Genomic DNA, 23,012 nt, shown 5'->3' on the forward strand with positions numbered 1-23,012 from the left:
TCCTCCGAGCAGGAGGATCAGGGCCAGCCGATGATGTTTCCGACCCAGACGTCATTTCTATATCCGTCACCCAATTAAGGCGTGACGGGCCTGCTGATGTTGAGGCTACCGCCGAGGGTGGCGGCAGCTTTGGTGGGGCCATTTTCGTCCCCGGCTTGTCGGGCTGCTTTTCATGGCTAGCCGCGATTCCCCGTGCCGGAGACGTTTGGGAAGAGGATGTTGCCATCCTCTTCTGGGAGAGGGTGGCATCAGCCACCCTTTCTATTACCCCCGCCATCATTGGGGGGGCTTTGGCGACTACTCCTTTTGGAGGAGCAGCCGCAAGGGTTTGCTCCGGGACCCTCAGCCCAGGAGCGGGACGAGCCGCAGCTTGGGCGTAGGTCCCCGCAGTGCCCCTATTTTCGACTACTGCCCTGGCCTCTCGAAAGCTCATTTTGTCTATTATTTTGAGTTTTTGTATTTCTCGTTCTTTGGAGAGAACAGGGCAGCTGGCGGATCGAGCCGTATGGCATCCCCCGCAGTTCACGCAAGTGGGAGGGTCGGCGCATTTAGATTCATTCGGATGGGCTTCCCTCCCACACTCACACACTTCCTGCGGGGACTTACACCGCAGGGAAATATGGCCAAACTTCTGGCAACGGTAGCACCTTTGCGGAGGTGGGATGTAAGGACGGACTTTCAATTTGTAGAAAGCCGCCCTTATTTCATCTGGGCACCTTGGCTTGTCGAATGTGAGGATTAGACTCGCCGACGGGATAATTTGTCCGTTCCGGCGAGTGTTCATTCTCCTCACCTCCATCACACCCTGGTCCTCAAGGCCTTCTTGAATATCATGGACGCTGCTGTTCATGAGGTCACGGCATACTACCACCCCTCTGGAGGTGTTCAGCCTTTGGTGAGGGGCAACCTCGACCTCATGGCCAGCAAGCGTCTTTAATGACAATAGTCTTTCTTCGGTTTCTTTTCCTGCTATACCAATGCATATCTTGCCCTCTCTGCTCTTTGTGATGGAGTTTGTAACTCCTACGGTCTTTTTTATTTCCTTGTGCAGAAGGAAAGGGCATGTGGACTTGAAGTCTCCCTCTTTCCTTGCTACGTTGTAATATCTTGTTTGGTACGTCTCAGAGAGGGGTGTAATCCCCATTATGCCGAGACCTAGCGACAAGGCAGCACTTCGCGATTTCTTTTTCCTTTCCTTTTTGTCTACGTTACCTTCTTTTCTCTTTTTCTGTGCTGGTGACTCAGGAGTCATAGGCACTAGTTTCTCAACTTTCTTTTCTGTAGTCCCTTTAGGTGAGTTGTTGGGGACTCTTTTCCTTTTCCCAACTACGGGAACGAAGCCGTCATCCTCCATCATGGCAGGAGGAGTGGATGGTTGTGGTGGGGGGTTTGAAGGGAGTGCAAGGGGTGGAGGGATATGGGCCTGGGAAGCAGAGGGCTTGGGGAGAGGTGGGAGTGTTGTGATGGGAGGGGGTGTTGTTGGGCTGGTCGGGCCCGGGTTAGGCGGAGTAGGCACTTTTACTCCTTGTTCCATTTTCTTCAACATTTTCATCGTCATTAGTTTTGTGTTTTGTCTGTAAGATTGTATGTGTACAATGTGAGTGCAATCCTCAGCCTTTGGAGGTGATCCCCCGGCCCATTCGGGTGCTTCTCCGATCTGCCCGCACCCTGTGTGGCCTCAGGAGGGCCCGCCGCGATGCCCAGCACGGTAACCATCCAGTCGCCAGCTGGCAGTACTAGGCATCACAACATTATACACGAGGTGATAGGACAGCCTCCCCGGTGGCTAGTCCGGGGTTCGGGTCCCTGTACTACCTCGCGGCCCGGGAGTGCCGTAACCCAGTTTTCCTCCGGTACCCTCACAGGAGCAGGTTTCACGGACACCCAAAGAGACCAGGAGATCCCCCCCTCCAGAAGAGAATTGTATGTTGTATTTGTTGTGTTTTGTGCACGGTAATGTGCGTTTGTTATATTCGGGTTCCGAGGCCCTTGGCCGCGTGCATCGGCCTGTGTATTAGTGGTGGCATGCTGACGGAGGCCCAGACACCGTCAATGTCCCCCGCCCTCACACCACCTAGTGTTAGGTGTGGCGGAGTTATGTACGTACTGGGTCGCCAATCCCAGGACGTGAGATTTTTAGTTCGTCTCAAGAACCTTCCTAGGGACGGTAACCCTAGGGTGTGTACTGTTAGTGTACTTATGTCAGTGTAAGTGTAGGTAGGGGGATGTGTAATATGTGGGTGGACGCAGTTTACCCTCATGCCCGGGAGGCTGTATATCTATTGTATTTTTGTGTGTTCATTTTATTATATGTATTGGTAACGAATTGGTAGAAAATGAACACCAAAAAAAGACAAATACAAGTTAACAGAAACGTTTAATATAAATACAGTAGATATAAAGAAAAAATAAAAGTTTTTAAAAACTTGCAATACTATAAATTTTATACTTTAAACATTATTACGTTATTTTCTATATTTTTTTTAAACTGTTGAATTATGCTAAGGTTTCTATCAAATATTTATTCTGAATAATGGTTTATTAGCACGTTATTTATTATAAAATACAGCACTAGATTCGACCAATTCGCTCGATTGGTGGCATCCTTTCCAAGTGTTTTGTTAAGCTATAACCTATTATTGTTTACGCCAATGTAAACATTTTTATGTATAATAGTTAATAAGAAATCTTATCATTTATAATCCTAAATTTAGCATTTCAAAAAATTATGAAAACAGAAAATTTGTAAAAATCAAGACGCTGGAGGGAGAAGTAGGTCATTTTCAGCAAGACGTCGTAAAAACAGTGGGTCGCTCCCTGGTTTCAACCTGTACGTACGTACAGCAGCTGCCTTCAGCGAGTCACTGCCTGGTTTTCGACCTGTACGTACGAACGTACATCAGCCAGTCAATAAAACCATTTTTAAAAAATCTAAATATACATTCTGTTACATTTTAAAAAAATGGCAATACTATAAATTTTATATTTAAACTATTACGTTATTTTCTATAATTTTTTTAAAATGTTCAACACATAAAACTATTACAAAATTACTTATATCTTATATAACAGGTTATGTTTTTCTAAATTTTTTAAAAACTTATGTTTTCTGTATATCTATTTTTTTTTTTTTTTTTTTTTTTTTTTTTTTTTTTTTTTTTTTTTTTTTTTTTTTTTTTTTTTTTTTTTTTTTTTTTTTTTTTTTTTTTTTTTTTTTTTTTTTTTTTTTTTTTTTTTTTTTTTTTTTTTTTTTTTTTTTTTTTTTTTTTTTTTTTTTTTTTTTTTTTTTTTTTTTTTTTTTTTTTTTTTTTTTTTTTTTTTTTTTTTTTTTTTTTTTTTTTTTTTTTTTTTTTTTTTTTTTTTTTTTTTTTTTTTTTTTTTTTTTTTTTTTTTTTTTTTTTTTTTTTTTTTTTTTTTTTTTTTTTTTTTTTTTTTTTTTTTTTTTTTTTTTTTTTTTTTTTTTTTTTTTTTTTTTTTTTTTTTTTTTTTTTTTTTTTTTTTTTTTTTTTTTTTTTTTTTTTTTTTTTTTTTTTTTTTTTTTTTTTTTTTTTTTTTTTTTTTTTTTTTTTTTTTTTTTTTTTTTTTTTTTTTTTTTTTTTTTTTTTTTTTTTTTTTTTTTTTTTTTTTTTTTTTTTTTTTTTTTTTTTTTTTTTTTTTTTTTTTTTTTTTTTTTTTTTTTTTTTTTTTTTTTTTTTTTTTTTTTTTTTTTTTTTTTTTTTTTTTTTTTTTTTTTTTTTTTTTTTTTTTTTTTTTTTTTTTTTTTTTTTTTTTTTTTTTTTTTTTTTTTTTTTTTTTTTTTTTTTTTTTTTTTTTTTTTTTTTTTTTTTTTTTTTTTTTTTTTTTTTTTTTTTTTTTTTTTTTTTTTTTTTTTTTTTTTTTTTTTTTTTTTTTTTTTTTTTTTTTTTTTTTTTTTTTTTTTTTTTTTTTTTTTTTTTTTTTTTTTTTTTTTTTTTTTTTTTTTTTTTTTTTTTTTTTTTTTTTTTTTTTTTTTTTTTTTTTTTTTTTTTTTTTTTTTTTTTTTTTTTTTTTTTTTTTTTTTTTTTTTTTTTTTTTTTTTTTTTTTTTTTTTTTTTTTTTTTTTTTTTTTTTTTTTTTTTTTTTTTTTTTTTTTTTTTTTTTTTTTTTTTTTTTTTTTTTTTTTTTTTTNAACTCCTACGGTCTTTTTTATTTCCTTGTGCAGAAGGAAAGGGCATGTGGACTTGAAGTCTCCCTCTTTCCTTGCTACGTTGTAATATCTTGTTTGGTACGTCTCAGAGAGGGGTGTAATCCCCATTATGCCGAGACCTAGCGACAAGGCAGCACTTCGCGATTTCTTTTTCCTTTCCTTTTTGTCTACGTTACCTTCTTTTCTCTTTTTCTGTGCTGGTGACTCAGGAGTCATAGGCACTAGTTTCTCAACTTTCTTTTCTGTAGTCCCTTTAGGTGAGTTGTTGGGGACTCTTTTCCTTTTCCCAACTACGGGAACGAAGCCGTCATCCTCCATCATGGCAGGAGGAGTGGATGGTTGTGGTGGGGGGTTTGAAGGGAGTGCAAGGGGTGGAGGGATATGGGCCTGGGAAGCAGAGGGCTTGGGGAGAGGTGGGAGTGTTGTGATGGGAGGGGGTGTTGTTGGGCTGGTCGGGCCCGGGTTAGGCGGAGTAGGCACTTTTACTCCTTGTTCCATTTTCTTCAACATTTTCATCGTCATTAGTTTTGTGTTTTGTCTGTAAGATTGTATGTGTACAATGTGAGTGCAATCCTCAGCCTTTGGAGGTGATCCCCCGGCCCATTCGGGTGCTTCTCCGATCTGCCCGCACCCTGTGTGGCCTCAGGAGGGCCCGCCGCGATGCCCAGCACGGTAACCATCCAGTCGCCAGCTGGCAGTACTAGGCATCACAACATTATACACGAGGTGATAGGACAGCCTCCCCGGTGGCTAGTCCGGGGTTCGGGTCCCTGTACTACCTCGCGGCCCGGGAGTGCCGTAACCCAGTTTTCCTCCGGTACCCTCACAGGAGCAGGTTTCACGGACACCCAAAGAGACCAGGAGATCCCCCCCTCCAGAAGAGAATTGTATGTTGTATTTGTTGTGTTTTGTGCACGGTAATGTGCGTTTGTTATATTCGGGTTCCGAGGCCCTTGGCCGCGTGCATCGGCCTGTGTATTAGTGGTGGCATGCTGACGGAGGCCCAGACACCGTCAATGTCCCCCGCCCTCACACCACCTAGTGTTAGGTGTGGCGGAGTTATGTACGTACTGGGTCGCCAATCCCAGGACGTGAGATTTTTAGTTCGTCTCAAGAACCTTCCTAGGGACGGTAACCCTAGGGTGTGTACTGTTAGTGTACTTATGTCAGTGTAAGTGTAGGTAGGGGGATGTGTAATATGTGGGTGGACGCAGTTTACCCTCATGCCCGGGAGGCTGTATATCTATTGTATTTTTGTGTGTTCATTTTATTATATGTATTGGTAACGAATTGGTAGAAAATGAACACCAAAAAAAGACAAATACAAGTTAACAGAAACGTTTAATATAAATACAGTAGATATAAAGAAAAAATAAAAGTTTTTAAAAACTTGCAATACTATAAATTTTATACTTTAAACATTATTACGTTATTTTCTATATTTTTTTTAAACTGTTGAATTATGCTAAGGTTTCTATCAAATATTTATTCTGAATAATGGTTTATTAGCACGTTATTTATTATAAAATACAGCACTAGATTCGACCAATTCGCTCGATTGGTGGCATCCTTTCCAAGTGTTATTTACGTTATCCAACGTTATTTTCTTTTTTTTTTTAAATTAACTGTTCAATACATAAAACTGTTATAAAATTATTTATATCTTATATAACAGGTTATGTTTTTCCTAAATTTTTTAAAAACTTATTTTTTCTGTATATCTATTGTATTTTCATTAAATGTTTATGTTAACTTGTATTTGTCTTTTTTGTCTGATTTTTTGTGTGTTCGTTTTATTGTATGTATTGGTAACGAATTGGTAGAAAATGAACACCAAAAAAAAAAGACAAATACAAGTTAACAGAAACATTTAATGTAAGTACAGTAGATATAAAGAAAAAAGAAAAGTTTTAAAAAAATTTAGGAAAAACATAACCTGTTATATAAGATATAAATAATTTTATAACAGTTTTATGTATTGAACAGTTAATTTAAAAAAAAAGAAAATAACGTTTAGTATTGTAAAAATTCATTTTTCCACATCCTACATGTATTTGTAAAATTTAAACAGTGTTTATAAATCCCAGGCCCTGAAGATGATCTCAATAAAGATCGAAACGTTGGCACGATAAAGAAAATGTTTTTCTAAAACTTACGTCACACCAGACCGCATCTCACGATCTCCAAATAATAATAGAAAATAACGTAATAATGTTTAAAGTGTAAAATATATAGTATTGCAATTTAAAAAAAAGTAATAGAATGTACATTTAGATTTTTAAAAATGTTTTTATTATAATACGTTATAGCTTCAACGAATCCCTTGAAAAGGTTGCCACCAATTGAGCGTCGAAACTAGTATTTTATTTTTTAATAAATAAGGTGGTAATAAACCATTATTCAAAATAAATAGCTAACATTTAAAAATTGCTAGATCATATATTAAGACTTCTAAGCATTATTTGAACAAAAACAGTTAAATTATGTCTAGTAATTTTACGAGGGAAAATTTATTTCTAAACACACGACGATTAAACCGATGTTGGGAAATTTTATAATATTCAATGGGTGAGGTACATCCACTTGAAAAGCTATCACACTGTTGAATATTCGTACTAATCAAGCGGACTGAAGATGATATCGAAAAGATAGTGCAAACTGTTATTGTTATTGCCCGACCTGGGTACCCATCGGATGGTCCATTTGCATAAGCTTACCTTTAATTTTAGTTCCTATGATATTGACTTGGTCCGAGTACGTCGTCGAGGTTCTGAGGAAGCGGACCCAATTGCAGTGACGTACCCTCCGCCGGTCCACTTCCGTTATTTCGTCGTAGCAGCCGAACCTGTGCCGGATCTGCAACAGACAAATTGACATTTTAACATGGGCCGGCAACGGTCAGCGTTCAAAATAAATTTAGGGCTCCCGGACGATTACGACAGGAGCTATATCTCTCTAATGGAACTGTAGATCAGCTTTCTTCGGTCCCGCCTTCGGCAAATTGCTACAGTTCTAACACGAGACGAACAACCCGTCCGTTAATGGGAACAGTCGCCGATTATTATTTATTCAAAAGTCACTCCTGTCATTACACTTATAAGAAACTAGAGCTTTTCGAAAGATGGAATAATGTATTAGAAATTCCATGTATTTGTCCATTAAAATGTTAAACCAGTAAATAAATTATTTAAACAAATCAGTGTTGTGTTAACGACCTCTGACAGGACTGGCAATAAATCGAAATAAGTTTCAATATATAATATATACCTGTACATGAATATTGCCTAAATTGAAATTAAAATAAACTTCCTTAAAAAAATTATGCGTCAACCAATAAAATATAGAATGTCATTTTTTCCTTAACAACCAAATCTGACGAAGCACTTACGACATCCAAGTATATATATANTGTTGATTGTGGTGATGATGAATGGTGACCTGGACGTGGGGATTTATGTTCCCTAAGCACTGCAGCTGATGACTTATTGTAATTTCCTAGTTACTTCCAAGGGGACAAACGGATTTGGATCAAACTTTCTTTTGTGATTCTACACTCAAAAATATCGGACACGTATCCTCCACTTCTTATGAATAGGCCCTGGTTTCTCCCCCCCCAAAAAAAAATGGTGAAAGTTGAAATTTTACGTTATTAAATATTTTTATTTCGCCGTTATACTTACTACAACTATACAAATATTACATTTTACAGCATTTTTTATGATTCTAAAAAAAATATATTAAAAGCTATTAAATCTTATCAATAAGGAAAAACTTTCTGACAACCCAAATTTTTCAAGTAGAAGAGGCCATAAAAACTATATTCGTGAAACTAAAATGCAACTTCGTTTTAGCACCCCTAAACCCCCGTAAATATAAACTTTTGTCTGAATTTAAATTTATGAATACTTTAACGGCTAAAATTGTTAGGGTTTGCTATAATACAAAAATGATTTTAACGTCAAACATACCATTTGAAAAAACAGAAACGTAGCTTTTTTAACAATGTATGTACCAATGTATTTTTGGTGTATTAATTTCATTGTTGGTGAATATAAAAAAAAGTTCTATGACGAGGAATATTCTGGTATGATTTGATTAGAAAAATCAACAAAATACTGATTTTTTGCATATTTAAAAAAAATTCTGTAGGCAAATTAGGTCAGAAAATAGTCAAACTTGGATTTAACCTCATTGTCGTGATTCTAGGGTTATAAAACCCTTCGATACCGACTTTCGCGGAAATTGGTAAATGTATTTTTTGACTGACATTTCTAGTGCAATCTCTAACATCAATTTTCTCAAAACCTAGAAACCGATGTTCACGGTTGATAATTCATTTTAAAGCAATTGTCAAGTGCATTTTATAACTGTTTTTAACATTAAAATCGGAATGTTATTTATTTTTTATTTTATTTATTTATTTTTTTAAACGGGGTTAATTTCTGGCAAAATATTTTTTTATTTTATGTATTTTCTTATAGAAATATTTTTACATTTTTATGGTACCTACATTGACCTAAGTTTCTCTTCTTTCAAAGAATTTGTTTGACGTTAAAATCCCTTCAGCCCTTTTTGAATTAAAGCCATTTAAATCAGATATTCTGAGAACTACTTCTTAAAACTCGGAATAATTCGGGTCAAAAAATTTGATTAATTTAAATTCAAACAAAAATTTATATTTAGGAGTCTTTAGATGTGCTAAAACGAAAATTCATATTAGTTTCACGAGAAAAAAAATTGTTTTGACCTAGATTACTTGAAAAACATTTGGTTTTTAGGAATTTTTGTGTTATTGATAAACTTAGATATGTATTTTTATTGCAATCTACATAAAAATTTCTGTAAAATGATGTATTCACATAGTTGATTTGAGTAAGTAGAACGGCGAAATAAAAATAATAAAAAACAGACTTTCAACTTTCAAAATTTTTTGGGGGTAAACTAGAGCTTATTCACAAAAAGTGGCGAATTCGTCCTGGTCGTCGTCTTGTTAGTCTGTCCATTCGATCCTTATTTTAAAGAGTACTTGCTCATTGACTGTTGTTGCTACAATTTTAGTTTCCCTGGGTTTTCTTTGTATCGCGGGTTATGATTGCGGTTGCTTCACATTCGAAGATGATATGGGTGCCATTTTCCTCCTCCTCATTGCGTAACTCCCAAATGGGGTCACCATTGAATATACCCATGTGTACTAGATATTTTCTTAGATGCCAATGACCGGTACATAGTCCAGGATACTACTATCCAACTAACTCTTCTCTGAATCTAGCACCCCTCTCTAACTGTAGCAATGAATTTGCCAGTCTTAATGAAGGTTGATTCAACATAAGTGTCTAGAACCTCTAGAGTTTATCCATTTCACCGTTTGTCTTTTTTGAATCCATGTGTGATTGCAGATTGTTTTTGTTATTTCAAGAATACATTCAAGGGTGTTATATGGTTTTGTACAATAGATCCTCCTCTGCCGGTGTTTCTCCCTTTTAATTATCCAAAATTTTTGTATAGACCCCTAACACTCACTCAGTTTTATCCTGTCAAGCTGTGACAGCGAACGTTTTCTGAGTTTAGCGCGCCTAGAGTTTGTCCACTTATCCTTTTGTCCTTTTCCGATCCATTGTGTGATGATTGATTTTGTTGAGTTGTTAGTAGAAAAAAGCAATATTGCAACCCTGAATGTAGAAACAAACTGTTCATGATTTGAATATAAGTCCGGTAGGAAAAGTGATAAACCTATTTTCTATATGAAACTATATATTTGAAATTCTCGCCTAGGTTGTTGACTTGTTCTGACAAGTGCATCGGAATTTCGCCATAAACGTTTGACGTCTTCAGAGAAAAAGGAGTACAGCGATGATAAGCGGACCAGGGACGATATATCGGCGGACAACTTTGTATAATGCCAATCTATATTCATAGTTTGCAGAAATTGATCAGTTTAAACGGTCAACTTCGATAATAAACCTCCTGTTATACTAGGAAATTAATTAATATTTTATGCATAGACTTCGCAAGTCTGTAATCGTTGACATCGACCTAACAACAGAACACGTTTTCCAACGAGCGCGAACAAAATACCACAGGCCATTTTAAAACTAAATACTTACATATTTATTTGTTACAATTTTTAAAATAATGTTAAATTTTTTACAGAGAAATTTGAGACACTTTTACGACCAAGGAATGTGAAGTTCTTAACTATGTTCATTTTTACACAAGGTACAATAATAGGAATATTTATTTTTTTATGTGTTGTTGTTTATTAAAACTGTGGAAGAAAAAACTTGGCTCTTTTATTTACACTCAGTGCTTTTATATTATGGAGTGTGAACGATCCTGCAAGCTGTCAGCCAATATTTGGCCTCATTAGCCAAAACAATAAAATACTGAAATGGGCGAGGGCGATATTCAAATTCGAAGCTTTATCTTAACTGGCCGGCTCGGAAGAAAATTCCGGAAGGGGGGAAAAAATGTTATAAATCGGAAAGCGAGTTGGGATCAGGTAGCGGCTCTCGTCTCATTAGGAAGGACGACGGTAAATCTGTGTATTTGTTCAGCCCGTGGAAAAAAGGTAAAACTTTTCTCGGCTTTTTGTCCCCGGTGGCTGGAAGCAGATATTTCACTTAGACGACCTCCTAATTGGCTGAGAAACCTCCTCGGACCACGTTTATGGCCGAATTAATATTCTCACGAGGCCATAAGCTATACCGGCCGGAGCCTCCTCATTAGCCGAACGAGCGAGTAAAAATCCGGATTAACGTATGATAAGCCAGGGGAGTTTTGTTTATCCTAATGCGTCTTAATTTGTATGGTAATTACAGCAAAATGGGCCTTATTTTTATATGTCTCGTTTTAATAATATGACGTTATAAAACGTAAAATAAAAATGCCAATGTCGATCGGTTATATGACCTTGCGCTTTCTAATATGTCCTTTTTAAATGTTTATGTTTATTAACAGAAGTGACAGTAAAATTTGGTATTAATTAAAAATCCTTTTCAACAAGCTAAAATAACCTCTTTTATCCTACTAGTGATTATACACCTATGCAGATAGCAAAAATATTAAATATTGGGTAGTTAAAACCCACAAACCTTACATTTTTGAGCACCCAAAGCGAAAGGGTAACAATTAAAATCTTCGGAAATATTATTTTTTAATTATTCAGAAATCGTGAGATGCGGTCTGGTGTGATGTAGGTTTCAGAAAAACATTTTCTTTATCGTGCCAACGTTTCGATCTTTATTGAGATCATCTTCAGGTCTTCAGGATTTACAAACATTGTTTACATTTAAAAAATACATTTAGGATGTGAAAAAGTGAATTTATACAATGCAAAATATATTTTTTTATTCAATCAAAGTATTTCTATTCACTCAAAGTGTTTGTCTTATGTGTAATTGTGCCATTCTTGCGTGTCGTGTGAATATAACTTCACTTTTTCACATCCTAAATGTATTTGTTAAATGTAAACAATGTTTGTAATTCCCAGGCCTGAAGATGATCTCAATAAAGATCGAAACGTTGGCACGATAAAGAAAATGTTTTTCTGAAACCTACATCACACCAGACCGCATCTCACGATTTCTGAATAATTATCGATTAACGGTCACTAATCACATTATTTTTTAACTTATTTTATGTAAACATTTTGAGCCATGGGCAATAAACAATAAAATTGTGTTGGAAATTACGTATGGGCTGATATTTTTGTTAACTGTGAAACATTGTGTTGACGTATGACAAGTGAGGAACTTGTATTTTGGTCTTGTCTGCCTCATCCTGGTCCGCCTACTCTCGCTGGTTTTGTACAATTCAGAAGAATTATGGCTTAGAGATGGGAAAAACGACCCTTTTTAAGGATCGGATCAAAACCTCTCACTCGGAGAAAAGCTCTTTTCCGTAGCTCACCGCTCCCGCTCACCAAATTTATCTTACCCACAATTCCGTAGGTAAATTTTGGCGGGTTTTTATCGCGTTTCGGTGTACCAGCATCAGGGCCAATTTTAAATGTTGATTGTTTGAATTGCACGGTTTTTATATGAAATAAATTACGTTCAGCTTTTCTCCTTTTTCATTATTTCTAATAAAATAAAAAATAAGAAAATAAAGAAAGAACGAAGAAGGTAGGTCACATAACCGTTAAAAATCTGCAAATTTATTACATTTTTCTTGCGAAAAAAAACAAATAAAAAGGCATACATAATAGAAATAAATTTTTTAGTAAAAAAATATTTTTTTTTAAACTGACAGAGTTCATCTGTATCTATGTAATGTTGTAATTTCTTGTTGCTTAATGCTCAATCCTGAGGAGTGTGATCGCGGGGAGTTGAAACTTGAACTGACGAAAATACAGAAAGTTGGACTCTGAAGTCCGAACGGCCTGGACGTGAAGTTGAGAATCGGGAGAGTGAAGAGCTGTAGAGACGAAGAGCTGTAGGGAAGATTGACTGCAGGAGCGAACAGGGTGAAATCACCTGACAAGTTAGCGAATGGTGGTAAAGACAAAATTAAATTGACCGTCAATCAGTGAAGGGTTGGTATCTTAGTGGTGGTTCTTTTTATCAGAACTATTCTTCCCTCTCAATAAAGTGAGTTCTTTCGATCAGCTCGCGAGTTTTTGGTCTGCGCCCTCCTGGTCCGCCTGCAATCCTGATTTGGTCCGTTCTTTCATTTTTGTCTTTTAGCACGTTGTTTTTGTTTGATTTGAACTGAAGTCTAAGAATCTTTCTTTATTAGTAATGATCTTGTGGAGTATAAAAACATTGCTTTGGACAGTTTTGTCCCGTTCTGATACTCAAGAAAATTAATTTTTAACGAGAGAGATGACGCATTTTCAAAACGAACTTGGCAAAAAGCTGAAAACCTGAAAACAGTATGTTGGTGCTGGAAAGTCTGCTCAAGAAAAGAACATATTTTTAAAATTCTTCAGGAGCTTCATCGTGCTGGTCGGCCAAAGGTTGATCTCGTCGTAAAATTCTTTGTGTGTATCTGGTATGTATTGGTAAAACTTTTTTTAATCTTCGATTTTATTTACATTTACAGGACTTTTCCTGTCATAAGCGGAATATTTGATGGATCAAGGATGAATAGTAGGGGGTCAGTTTGTGGTTTCTTCAGAGCGAAACCGCTCTTCTGCTATGCTAAGAAGGGTTTCGCAATCACACACTTGTAAATTCAAATTCGTAATACTTACTCGCGGCAAAATAAGTCTTTTCTTTGTTACGGACTGCTCTGCCAAAACCTCGAGCCAAAAGGACTTCCTTTGCGGCAGGCCACCAAGTCTTCAATGCTGCCACATCTTGATGAGAAACATGAAATTTGAAGACCTTTTAATAAGATCTGTATACGGTTCAGTAGAATAAATCCAGTCCTGACGTCGAATTTTTCTCTTCGCAGTCGCAAAATCTCCTTCGCCATCTTTGAAAGAGCGACCGGGTTGAGGAAAGTAAAGTGTGATTTTTGAAAGCCCCCGTCGTGACAAGGGCAAGCAGGGTTTGTAGTACGGTATTGTTGCAGGCAATCACCACAGAAAAGATAAAACTCTTCTACTCCACTGGGGATGTATTCTTCTTCTATTTTGAAAAACTTTGTCGGGGCCTCTGTGACCTTCCTCTTCTGTATGAATGAAAAGTTGCGTGTGAATGCATTGAATTATTTAAGCAATTTAAAGTGTAAATTCAGAAAATGTATCTGTTGACCAAACAACGGCAAGGGTGTCAAAATGTAAACTTTATTTTATATTTATTGACCTAAAAAAACTTTCACACGGTGTTGACAACCTTCATTAATTAGGCCCCGCTTCTGAATTGATATAAATGGGGCTAAAAAACAGACTCAGCGAGCCGAGATAAAGAAGAGCCACGGTGCATTAGTCCGGGGGAATCGCCGGGGATATTTCACGGTTAATTTAAATGAGGCCGAGAACCAATTATAAAAGTATTAGGGAGCCAGAGGAAGGCGGGTCCGCCCGGTCTCGATGGCCCTCTTTTTTCCCCTCGGAGGTAGCGGGCTTGTGGTATATGCACCGAGGGAAATGCACCCGCCCATCTCGTTTCTACCGAAACCGCATTGCTCTACTCTGTATATACACGATGGAAATGTGGATTCAGAAACAGTACCATTTACCACAGTTGGCCATTGTCCTCTTTAGAAATTGCAGAGGAGGTCCCAATCGCCAATATACTTCAATGCAGTAGAGTCCAAGTTATCCGTATCTTTTATTTTTTTTTTAACTAAAAACTTTTAAAAGAACTAATAATTTGATGCAAACATGTTTGGTATAATTCGCTTATTTAAAGAAAGAAATTATTGTGCTTAGAAGAAGTTAAACCTCAAATTCCGCACGATAATAGTATTTACATATTCGCTCCCCATACGATTTTAAACCAAAGATAATAATAAAATTTCCAGAACAAAAGGAAATTATTGGTTGTGGTTGGAAACTGTAGAATAAAGCTCACGAATAGCACGAATCCAACCAAAAGATGTAAGAACATAGATAATTTAAAAAAAACAAAAAAACAAAGTATTACATATATAAACAAATATTTTAAACAATCATTTTCACCATCATGACAACATGTACAGTGTTTTATACATAAGCTTAAATAAGAACATGGTTTGTTATATTCGTTTTTCGCCTGGTCCCCGATATACTCGGATAATTTGGGTTCTACTATACACTTTCTTGACTTAGGTGTCTTATTTGATTTCAATAAAGAAATCATTATTGATGGAATATCTGCTCAAACGTATATCTAATGTTCTCAGAGTGGTTTTCTCTGTAAATTCAATCCAATTTTGGCTTTTAGACTTGGGCTAGGAATTAAGAAAAAGCGGCCGATTTTGAAGAGTATCGTCATTTCCTGCTATCACAAGAACAACAATGTAGCTCATGTAAAAACGGAGCGACGTGAAGCGACCATTACCTGACAAAGGGCTGCCAATGGGAAAAAATCCTGACGGTGGCCCGGTTTAATGCCATAAGGCACGATTCTGCTATTATCCGAAGAACCGCAGGAGACGGGCTTTTTACTAAAAGCAATTTTCCCCACGGAAACTCGGCCGTTAAGATATAATTTAGCTTCTACTCATTAGAAGAATCTATCTTCATCTAATAATGTTTTGTGTGTGAACAGGTCAATCCTATCTACCATGAAGTAACAAACAGGATTAGAAAATGGAGGATTAATAGACATCCAAGAAATGGCGATTTTATTGTATTGTAAATTTAAGTCAAAAGTAGTTTTAGGTATAGTACGTTTAAAATGGAAAGAAGGTGGGCGTCAGGCGCTGACGTTTGACTTGTCCAAAAAGAGCAAATCTCGTTTTAAATTTTCAATTAAACTCTGTAAACCTTTCCATTGTGAAACACGAACAGTTGGCGTAATTCTATAAGAAACGACTTCCTCGGTCCAGTCGAGACAGTGTATATGGGCATTACGGTCGAAGATATCCCCCCGTCTGAGGATACATATAGAACAAGTGGACGGGACGTGAATTCTTAATGGAAACGTCGGCCCGCATCTTACACTGACACGTCCTACGTCCACGTTTAGAAAGCCGTAATAAACCCCTTTATCGGACACGAGATCCTTTGCAATACACAGGTTGACTATTTCACACAGTATCTACAATGTAACAAGAAATTGAATACGAATGATCCGTGGCGGATTTACAAGTGTTACAAGAGATGGCTTCGATTTCAATCTTAAACGAAATTATTCAATTAATTAATATTTATGGAAGGTATTTGTTGAGATAAAAAAGTCAGTGTCACGAGCGGGATTCGAACCCACGACCTTAGGCTAAATACGCCGCTACTCTACCACTTGAGCTATCATGACTTCGGTCCGCAGTCGTTAATTGATCAATCGGGCCACGAACTGCAATGGACTAAAATGAAATTTGAATGATTATTCAACTAGCCTTATCAATGAACCTCTCTATATCAACCAAATCATTAATTATAAAATCTGTCGGTCAGCCATCTATTACCATATTTGTTCATATTTCGGTCTGTTGATGTATATATCTTTCTTTCCATCCACTAGTTTGTCTATCGAAAAAGACTTCTTTTCTACAGCCATCTGTTATATACTAATTTATCTCCTACTTTTCTTTATACTTTTGAATCTATCTACCACTCTGTCACTCCATGGATCTATCTAGCTGGTTTTTATTTTATTTATTGATATGTCTATTCATGGTTTGCTCTTTGAACACCTATCTGTATATCTATCTATTCTTCCAGCTATCTGACCATATACTGTTCTTTCATCTACTGGATATCTATCGAAAGAACACTTTATACATTTATCCTTCTATGGAGCCATATATCCCTCCCTCACCCTCACTCTCACTCACTCACTCTCTCTCTCACTCACTCACTCTCTCTCTCTCTCTCTCTCTCTCTCTCTCTATTTTTTTTATTTTTTCTTCCTCACTTATTTAATTATCCATTATCATCACAATCGTCATATAATTAGTGTCTATCCACCTATATCTGACTGGTTATGGACCTCATTATAGATAGTAAGTATTATAAAACTTAAAATAATTTAATCAAGGACATAAAGGACCATTTTTGCCTCCTAAAACTCTTGAATTATAATTGAGTTTATCAAAATATGCTGTTAAACTATAGCAATACGTTTTTCAATTTAACATTTTTACGTTTCTAATTGCAAGTGCGACCTGCACACATAAATATCTAAACAAATTGAGCACAGTGCATGTGCACATCCTGCTAATTGTCCAAATAGTTTATACTAAGGGAACATAAAAGTTATATCTGCAAAAGGTGGTGGATTTGAACAGCTTTGAAACCGCATTGAATTATACCCTCAAAGGTACTAAAATGCATTTTTCTGAAATAAAACGGGAATCGATCAAATTGCGGTCTGGTGTGATGTAGGTTTCGGAAAAACATTTTCTTTATCATGCGAACGTTTCGATCTTTATTGAGATCATCTTCAGAGCTCAATAAAGATCAAAACGTTGTAACAATAAAGAGAATTTTTCTAAAACCTACGTCACCAGACCGCATCTCACGATATCCGTATAATCTTTCTTTTAAAACTTGACTGCATTTTCTGGTTTGAGAAGGTAACTACTTGAAGAGCCATAGCTCAAATATTTCTTTCGATTCCCCAATTTACAACTTATATTTTCATGTATATCTCAATTTCTCCTCTTTTCAAAAGATTTCTTTGGAACCGAAACAATTTATCGGTCTTCATTTTTGGAAGTATATTAATCTCAGTGCCTCAGTAAAGAGAAAAATTTTCACTTAACGTGCATAAGCAGCGTCCTTCAGCATCTACCACCCGATGAAAGGGAAACGCTCGTGATTTGGACTTTTTCCTTTTACAGACGTACGGCGAAAAAGCGGGCCCGCCCTGCATCGCCAGTAGGCGTACTCGAATCATAACTCACAAAAAGTAGAGCCCAAATCCGCCCTCTCATTAACATATAAATGGTAATTTCGGATCGGTGCTCTACCGTGTGGGAAACCCACGCCCTGCTCTTCTACCTGGGCTACCTGTTAATTTATCTAACGAACCCGGGTCACGAGTGTTAAAATCGGTCTCAAACCGTAATTATTTCCTCCGGAGAAAAACAACATCGACATAATTAATTCGTGATCGCCTAATGAATAACAATGCGGGTAAAATGAAGTATTTCCCGTTCATGGGCTTTTTGTGAGAGCCGACTTATGAAAGAAATACTTATGGTAATCGATAATCCGAACAAGTAATTAGCATATTTTTATAACGAAAAACTTCAATGAACTTGATCTAAATCAGATTGAGAAAATCATGACAGTTTGATGTCACGACAATCACAGTACCTATGGATAATCTTCTGGTTTTAAATTTATATTACGTATTAAAAATATTATTTTTCTTAATCTGGAAAATATCCAATTTCACGATTGCGGTTCTTTATTCGATTTTCTGATAAGGATTATGCAAATCTCTGGATCTTGTTAGATCTTGTTGAATATTAAGAATTTACTGAACCGAAACAAAAGGTTTTTGTTTCTTCACATAATTCTAACAAGGGGTCTGCTTTAATATAAAAAGTTTTCTCAATTTAACCTACAAAATAAAAATTACGTAACCAATAGCCATTTGATTTATGACCAAAGCAAAAGCTTCTATGGGCAACCAAATCGGATAAAGACGCTCTATGAAGAGGGCATAAACTCACTTATTGATCTTATTTGTTTGTTTCAACACCAATTTTTAAATAATGTTTACCTATTCTGAAAGATTTACTGCAGCCTGATGCATGAACAGACCTATTCCATTATCACAATCATCATATTGCATTTTATAGAACCGGTACGGGCCGTTTGCTTGTACAGAGGGATTTCTGAATTAACTTGATGATGACTGGAGAAGCGAGATCCGAAGGTACATTCGTACCTACTGACGACTTGGGAGCAACCGACAATTGTAAAGGAACAATTGTACGTACTGGCGGACTTGGCAGCTGCAGACGAGAGCGAGAGCAAAAGGTACTTTCGTGTGTACTGGCGACATGAGATCAACTGCCGAGAACAAAAGGTACATAAATACTTACTAGCGAGTCAGAGGAGCTGCAAAGGCGAGAGCAGAAGATTTGTTCGAACGTACGGGCGACTTTAGAACAACTAACTAGAGTTAAAGGTACGTTAGTCGTACCGACGACTTGTAATCAACTGCAGAAGCGAGAGTAGAAAGTACTTTCGTGTGTACTGGCGACTTGGGAGCAACCGACGTGAGCAAAAGGTACCTTCGTGCGGACAGGCGACTTTAGAACAATTTACTAGAGCAAAAGGTTCCTTCGTGCGACCTGGCGACTTGTGATCTACTAACGAGAGCAAAAGGTACATTCGTATGTACTGGCGACTTGGGAGCAACTGACGAGAGCAAAGGGCACCATCGTCCGTACTGCTACGTGAGTGGGGTGACGAGAGCAAAAGGTACGTTTCTGCGTACTGGCGACTTTAAATCAACTGCAGAGGTGAGAGCAGAAGGTGCTTTCGTGTGAACAGGCGACTTGTGAGTTAATGACGAGAAATTTCGAACGAGAAAAAGAGAAAAGAGTTCTTGAATTTACAAAATTTTTATTCCACAGAATTTATTTACCGAGGACTTGCATCGAAAAGGAAGAAAAAATATAAAAACTTAAAGTATTAATTCTCAAAAGAAAATGTTTAAATTGGCGTAACCAGTTGCGAAACGCACTTCAAAAGTTCTTAATTTCAAAACTGTCACAAGTTGAGGATTGAAGTTTGTCTGTTGATGTAACTACTTTAAAGTTGAAATTGGCGAAACGACGTTTAGGCAAGACAATGAGAGAAAGTGGCAGTTCCAATTACGGAATTACAAGGGTAGGAAATTGTCGATTGGATCTCCCAGCGGGGGTCATTAATCGGCGTTCATAGAAGATTCTGAAGCCCATTGTGTACGAACGTCGGCAGATTCAAAGTCAAAGGCGATTTTTCACGTCTTCAACCCCCGGGTTCAATCAACCGTGCAGGGACGTTTCCCTTGTCCCCCATATGGAAGATAGCGCGCCGAGGATGCTGGGCGGATCCGACTAATGGACAATGCCGGTTATAGCACGCGGCATCCCAGTTATGCGATATTCCACCCATTCGTTATTGATGTCCCGCTGCGGGCCTTACGAGGCGTCCTTAACAGTGAAGCTACCGATCCCAGCGATCCAAGAAATGCACGGCTCCGACCTTTTCCCGTATGAGCTGTTCGAAATGCATGTTAACGGGCATCGGGTCCGTCAAAAACAATTTTCTCCTGCCGATCCCGAGATGATGGGTTACTATCCTTCTCCTCCCCGCGATTTATTAACCATTACTGATAATTACTTGGGAGAAAGGTAAGGCCGGCCAGGCCACGCATACTAACAGATGCCCTCGGATGGCCCCTAGGCGTTTAGCTTCATTAATAAACTTCCCATACTCTTCAACACGTAATTTTGAAAATCTCAAAAGAGAAACTGCTCCAACAATTCTATCCCAATATTTGTTCTGGTCAATTTATATACAAGTTTCGTGAAATATAATATTTATATGGTTTAATTGTATCAATTGTTGGTACTTACGCCGCATATACAACTGGCCTATTCTACTATCTTGGTACGCTGACGGTATGCTGGAAACCTCTTCATGTTAGCATACCTTCCCTAGTCATAAACTGTGTTTAACAGTTATCCAGATATTTACCAAAACACAGTGTCAGGATGACAGGTACCTATGTAATCCGTAATGGGGGCTGTCCCCAATCACAGATGATCAGGGTGTCTCTTATGGATGACGGCAGTCCTGTGATTGAGTTATTCCTACCGTTCAAAAAAAAAAGAAGTTTCCTTTCATTCTGTGAGTGGCTTTATTTTTTTGTCATTTTATTTTAATAGAGAAGGAAAAAAAAGAAATTAGAGTCAAATTTTATTTCCATTATTTTATGTTCTTTTCATTATTATAAAATAAACAGGAGTGTAATTTTTTTTATATTTTACTTGATTTTATTTATTTCTAATTCACGTTATTAAGTTTTGTCACGACAGTTTATGGTAGAATTATAATTTTTAACTATTGAATTGGTATACTCACTCCACTATAACCATTTTTATACAGTAAAGAACAGTGAAAATAGCACATTTAGTTGTATTTGTATCAATTGTCGAAAGCGATAATTTAAATTGATTTGTCGTAGAACTTCGAACATTCCCAACTCGAGAACGAAGAAGGGAAAGAAGAAAAAGCTTAAACAATCTAAACTTTTTGTTGAAACTAAAGACATTCCCCCAACTTTTTAGTTATTTTTTATTATTAAAAAATAATTATTATAACTTAGCCAACTTCTTTTGATTTGACGTTTAGTAGAATCAACCATCTGGCTTTCTGATAAAGACTAATCTCTAACAGTGTATGGTGATTAGTGTAAATCCTTTCATTATATTTAGTTATCTATTGACCAAATTACTTCTTTCAATTAATTAACCTTTTTATGTTGGTTTTGGTTGAAATGAAAAAGTTAGTGCCACGAGCGGGATTCGAACCCACGACCTTCGGCCAAATACGCCGCTGCTCTACCACTTGAGCTATCGTGAATTCAACTTCGTGGTTGAAATTCACCTTTTTCAAATTATTACTTATTTAAAATTTTCATATAAGTTACTTGAGAGATAATTTATTTTTATGAATATTCAAGAGGTATTTTTTATTAGAATGTATACAGAACTTTCTTGACAATGTATACTTGTGTGGATTAGTTAAGTATATATTTTATAAGTTGAATTCCTGTCTTAACTAGGAATGTTGGACAAACGATCCACAAGATAAATCCGCGTAGTTGGAATCTGTATTCTAATAATTGCACTTTGAAGTTATGTAAGTCAAAAAGAGAGGTAAAGTCGGTCGGGCTGACGAGGCTCATCCATCACGAGTTAATAAGCTCATTACCGGCAGAAGAAAAGTATATATTATGTATCATTACACTAAATTCAATTAGAGTGCGAAGCCCGGGTTTTGTCTTGGTGACTGATAGGAGCCCGGGTTTGATAAACTGACGGCACCCTCGGCTAATTGTCCGGACAAATGGGACTGCATTAGTCCCACTTATGCTCCTATCCGACCTAAGTTAATTGACGGTCGATTCGACTTTGAAAAATCGGCCTGAGATCGTGGCTCGGGCGTATTGAGCCAAATCGCAAGAAGAGTATGGTTACAAATCGATCAAAAGTAAATAACTTAAATTCATTCCTAACTGGAAAATCGAGGGTCGTCATTGGATTGATTCGCCATTAGAGAAGCCATGCAGACCCAACGAGTTTAAAAGAAAAATCAGCATATGCAGATAATGCTAATTTACACAAATGCAAACTATCTTTCACAGTTTGCCATTAAATATTGTAAGCTTGCATAAAATGCGTTCAATATATTTATATATATAAAGTGTTTTCTGTTTAATATTTTTAAAACATATAAATACATTAATAATGCATAAATGTAAATAAATTTTAAATACTTTAATAAATACTACAATTGGTTAGACTTGCATTAAATAAAATACATTTATTTTGCAAAATTGTTTTTTTAATTTTTTTATTTGCATAAATAAAGGAATGAGAAGACAATAGAATCCTTTGTATGAATTCCTTTCAAATGGTTTAAATCATGAGTCAAACTTCCTTCCTGTTAAAAGACAATGAATTAATCTATAAAACTCTAGTTTTTACAAAAAAACTTATCGTGAAATTACCAAATTAAAAACCTTATGTTCCTCTAAATAAAAAAAGCATCGATTTATTTAAAATAGGTAGTATACAATTTTTATTTCAATTTCAAAATGTACTTTCCAGCCAATCGTTTAAATTATTCGTAAGATCAAGGATGTAAAATGTGATGTTAGGGGTATGTAATACACTGCGCCATTTGATAATTTTGTATCCCCTGCTCTGCGTCCACAGAACTTTGTATCATAATTCATCAAGAAATTTATGTAGGCCCGGTTTCAGTGGTTCAATTTCTTCTAGAACATCTCAAAACATTATCACAGTTCGTGAGTTGCTGTCTCCTCTGCTTCTTTGTAGAATGTGCCGTGTTGAGATATAATCTTTCAGTCCACTTCTTTTTCATTCAGTCTGCAGTGTCCTGTTAAGGATCCTCTCAGGATTCGAAGTTTTTCCTACTTCGTTTGTTGCATTGTGTGTTTTTTGTCTAACATACTCATTGATAGTGTGAATCTCTATGCCACAGAATGGCTCAGGATTTATGAGAGGTATATTATCTGCTTCCCCCTCTCGTTGCCCTTTACGCCTGTCTTGGGACCCATTT

General features: G+C 36.1%; 1 protein-coding gene across 1 annotated transcript in view; it reads right to left on the reverse strand.

Annotated features, from left to right (window-relative positions):
* Positions 1 to 23,012, reverse strand: part of LOC106667106 (zinc finger protein 287) — a 144,436-nt gene that overhangs the window by 74,010 nt on the left and 47,414 nt on the right. The window contains exon 2 of the mRNA XM_014394810.2: positions 6,883 to 7,021. Within this exon, the coding sequence (XP_014250296.1) occupies positions 6,883 to 7,021 (139 nt within the window). The remainder of the gene's footprint in view (positions 1 to 6,882; positions 7,022 to 23,012) is intronic.

Source organism: Cimex lectularius, unplaced genomic scaffold (genome assembly GCF_000648675.2).
Source record: "Cimex lectularius strain Harlan isolate CLEC.00 unplaced genomic scaffold, Clec_2.1 scaffold379, whole genome shotgun sequence".
Classification (NCBI taxonomy): domain Eukaryota; kingdom Metazoa; phylum Arthropoda; class Insecta; order Hemiptera; family Cimicidae; genus Cimex; species Cimex lectularius.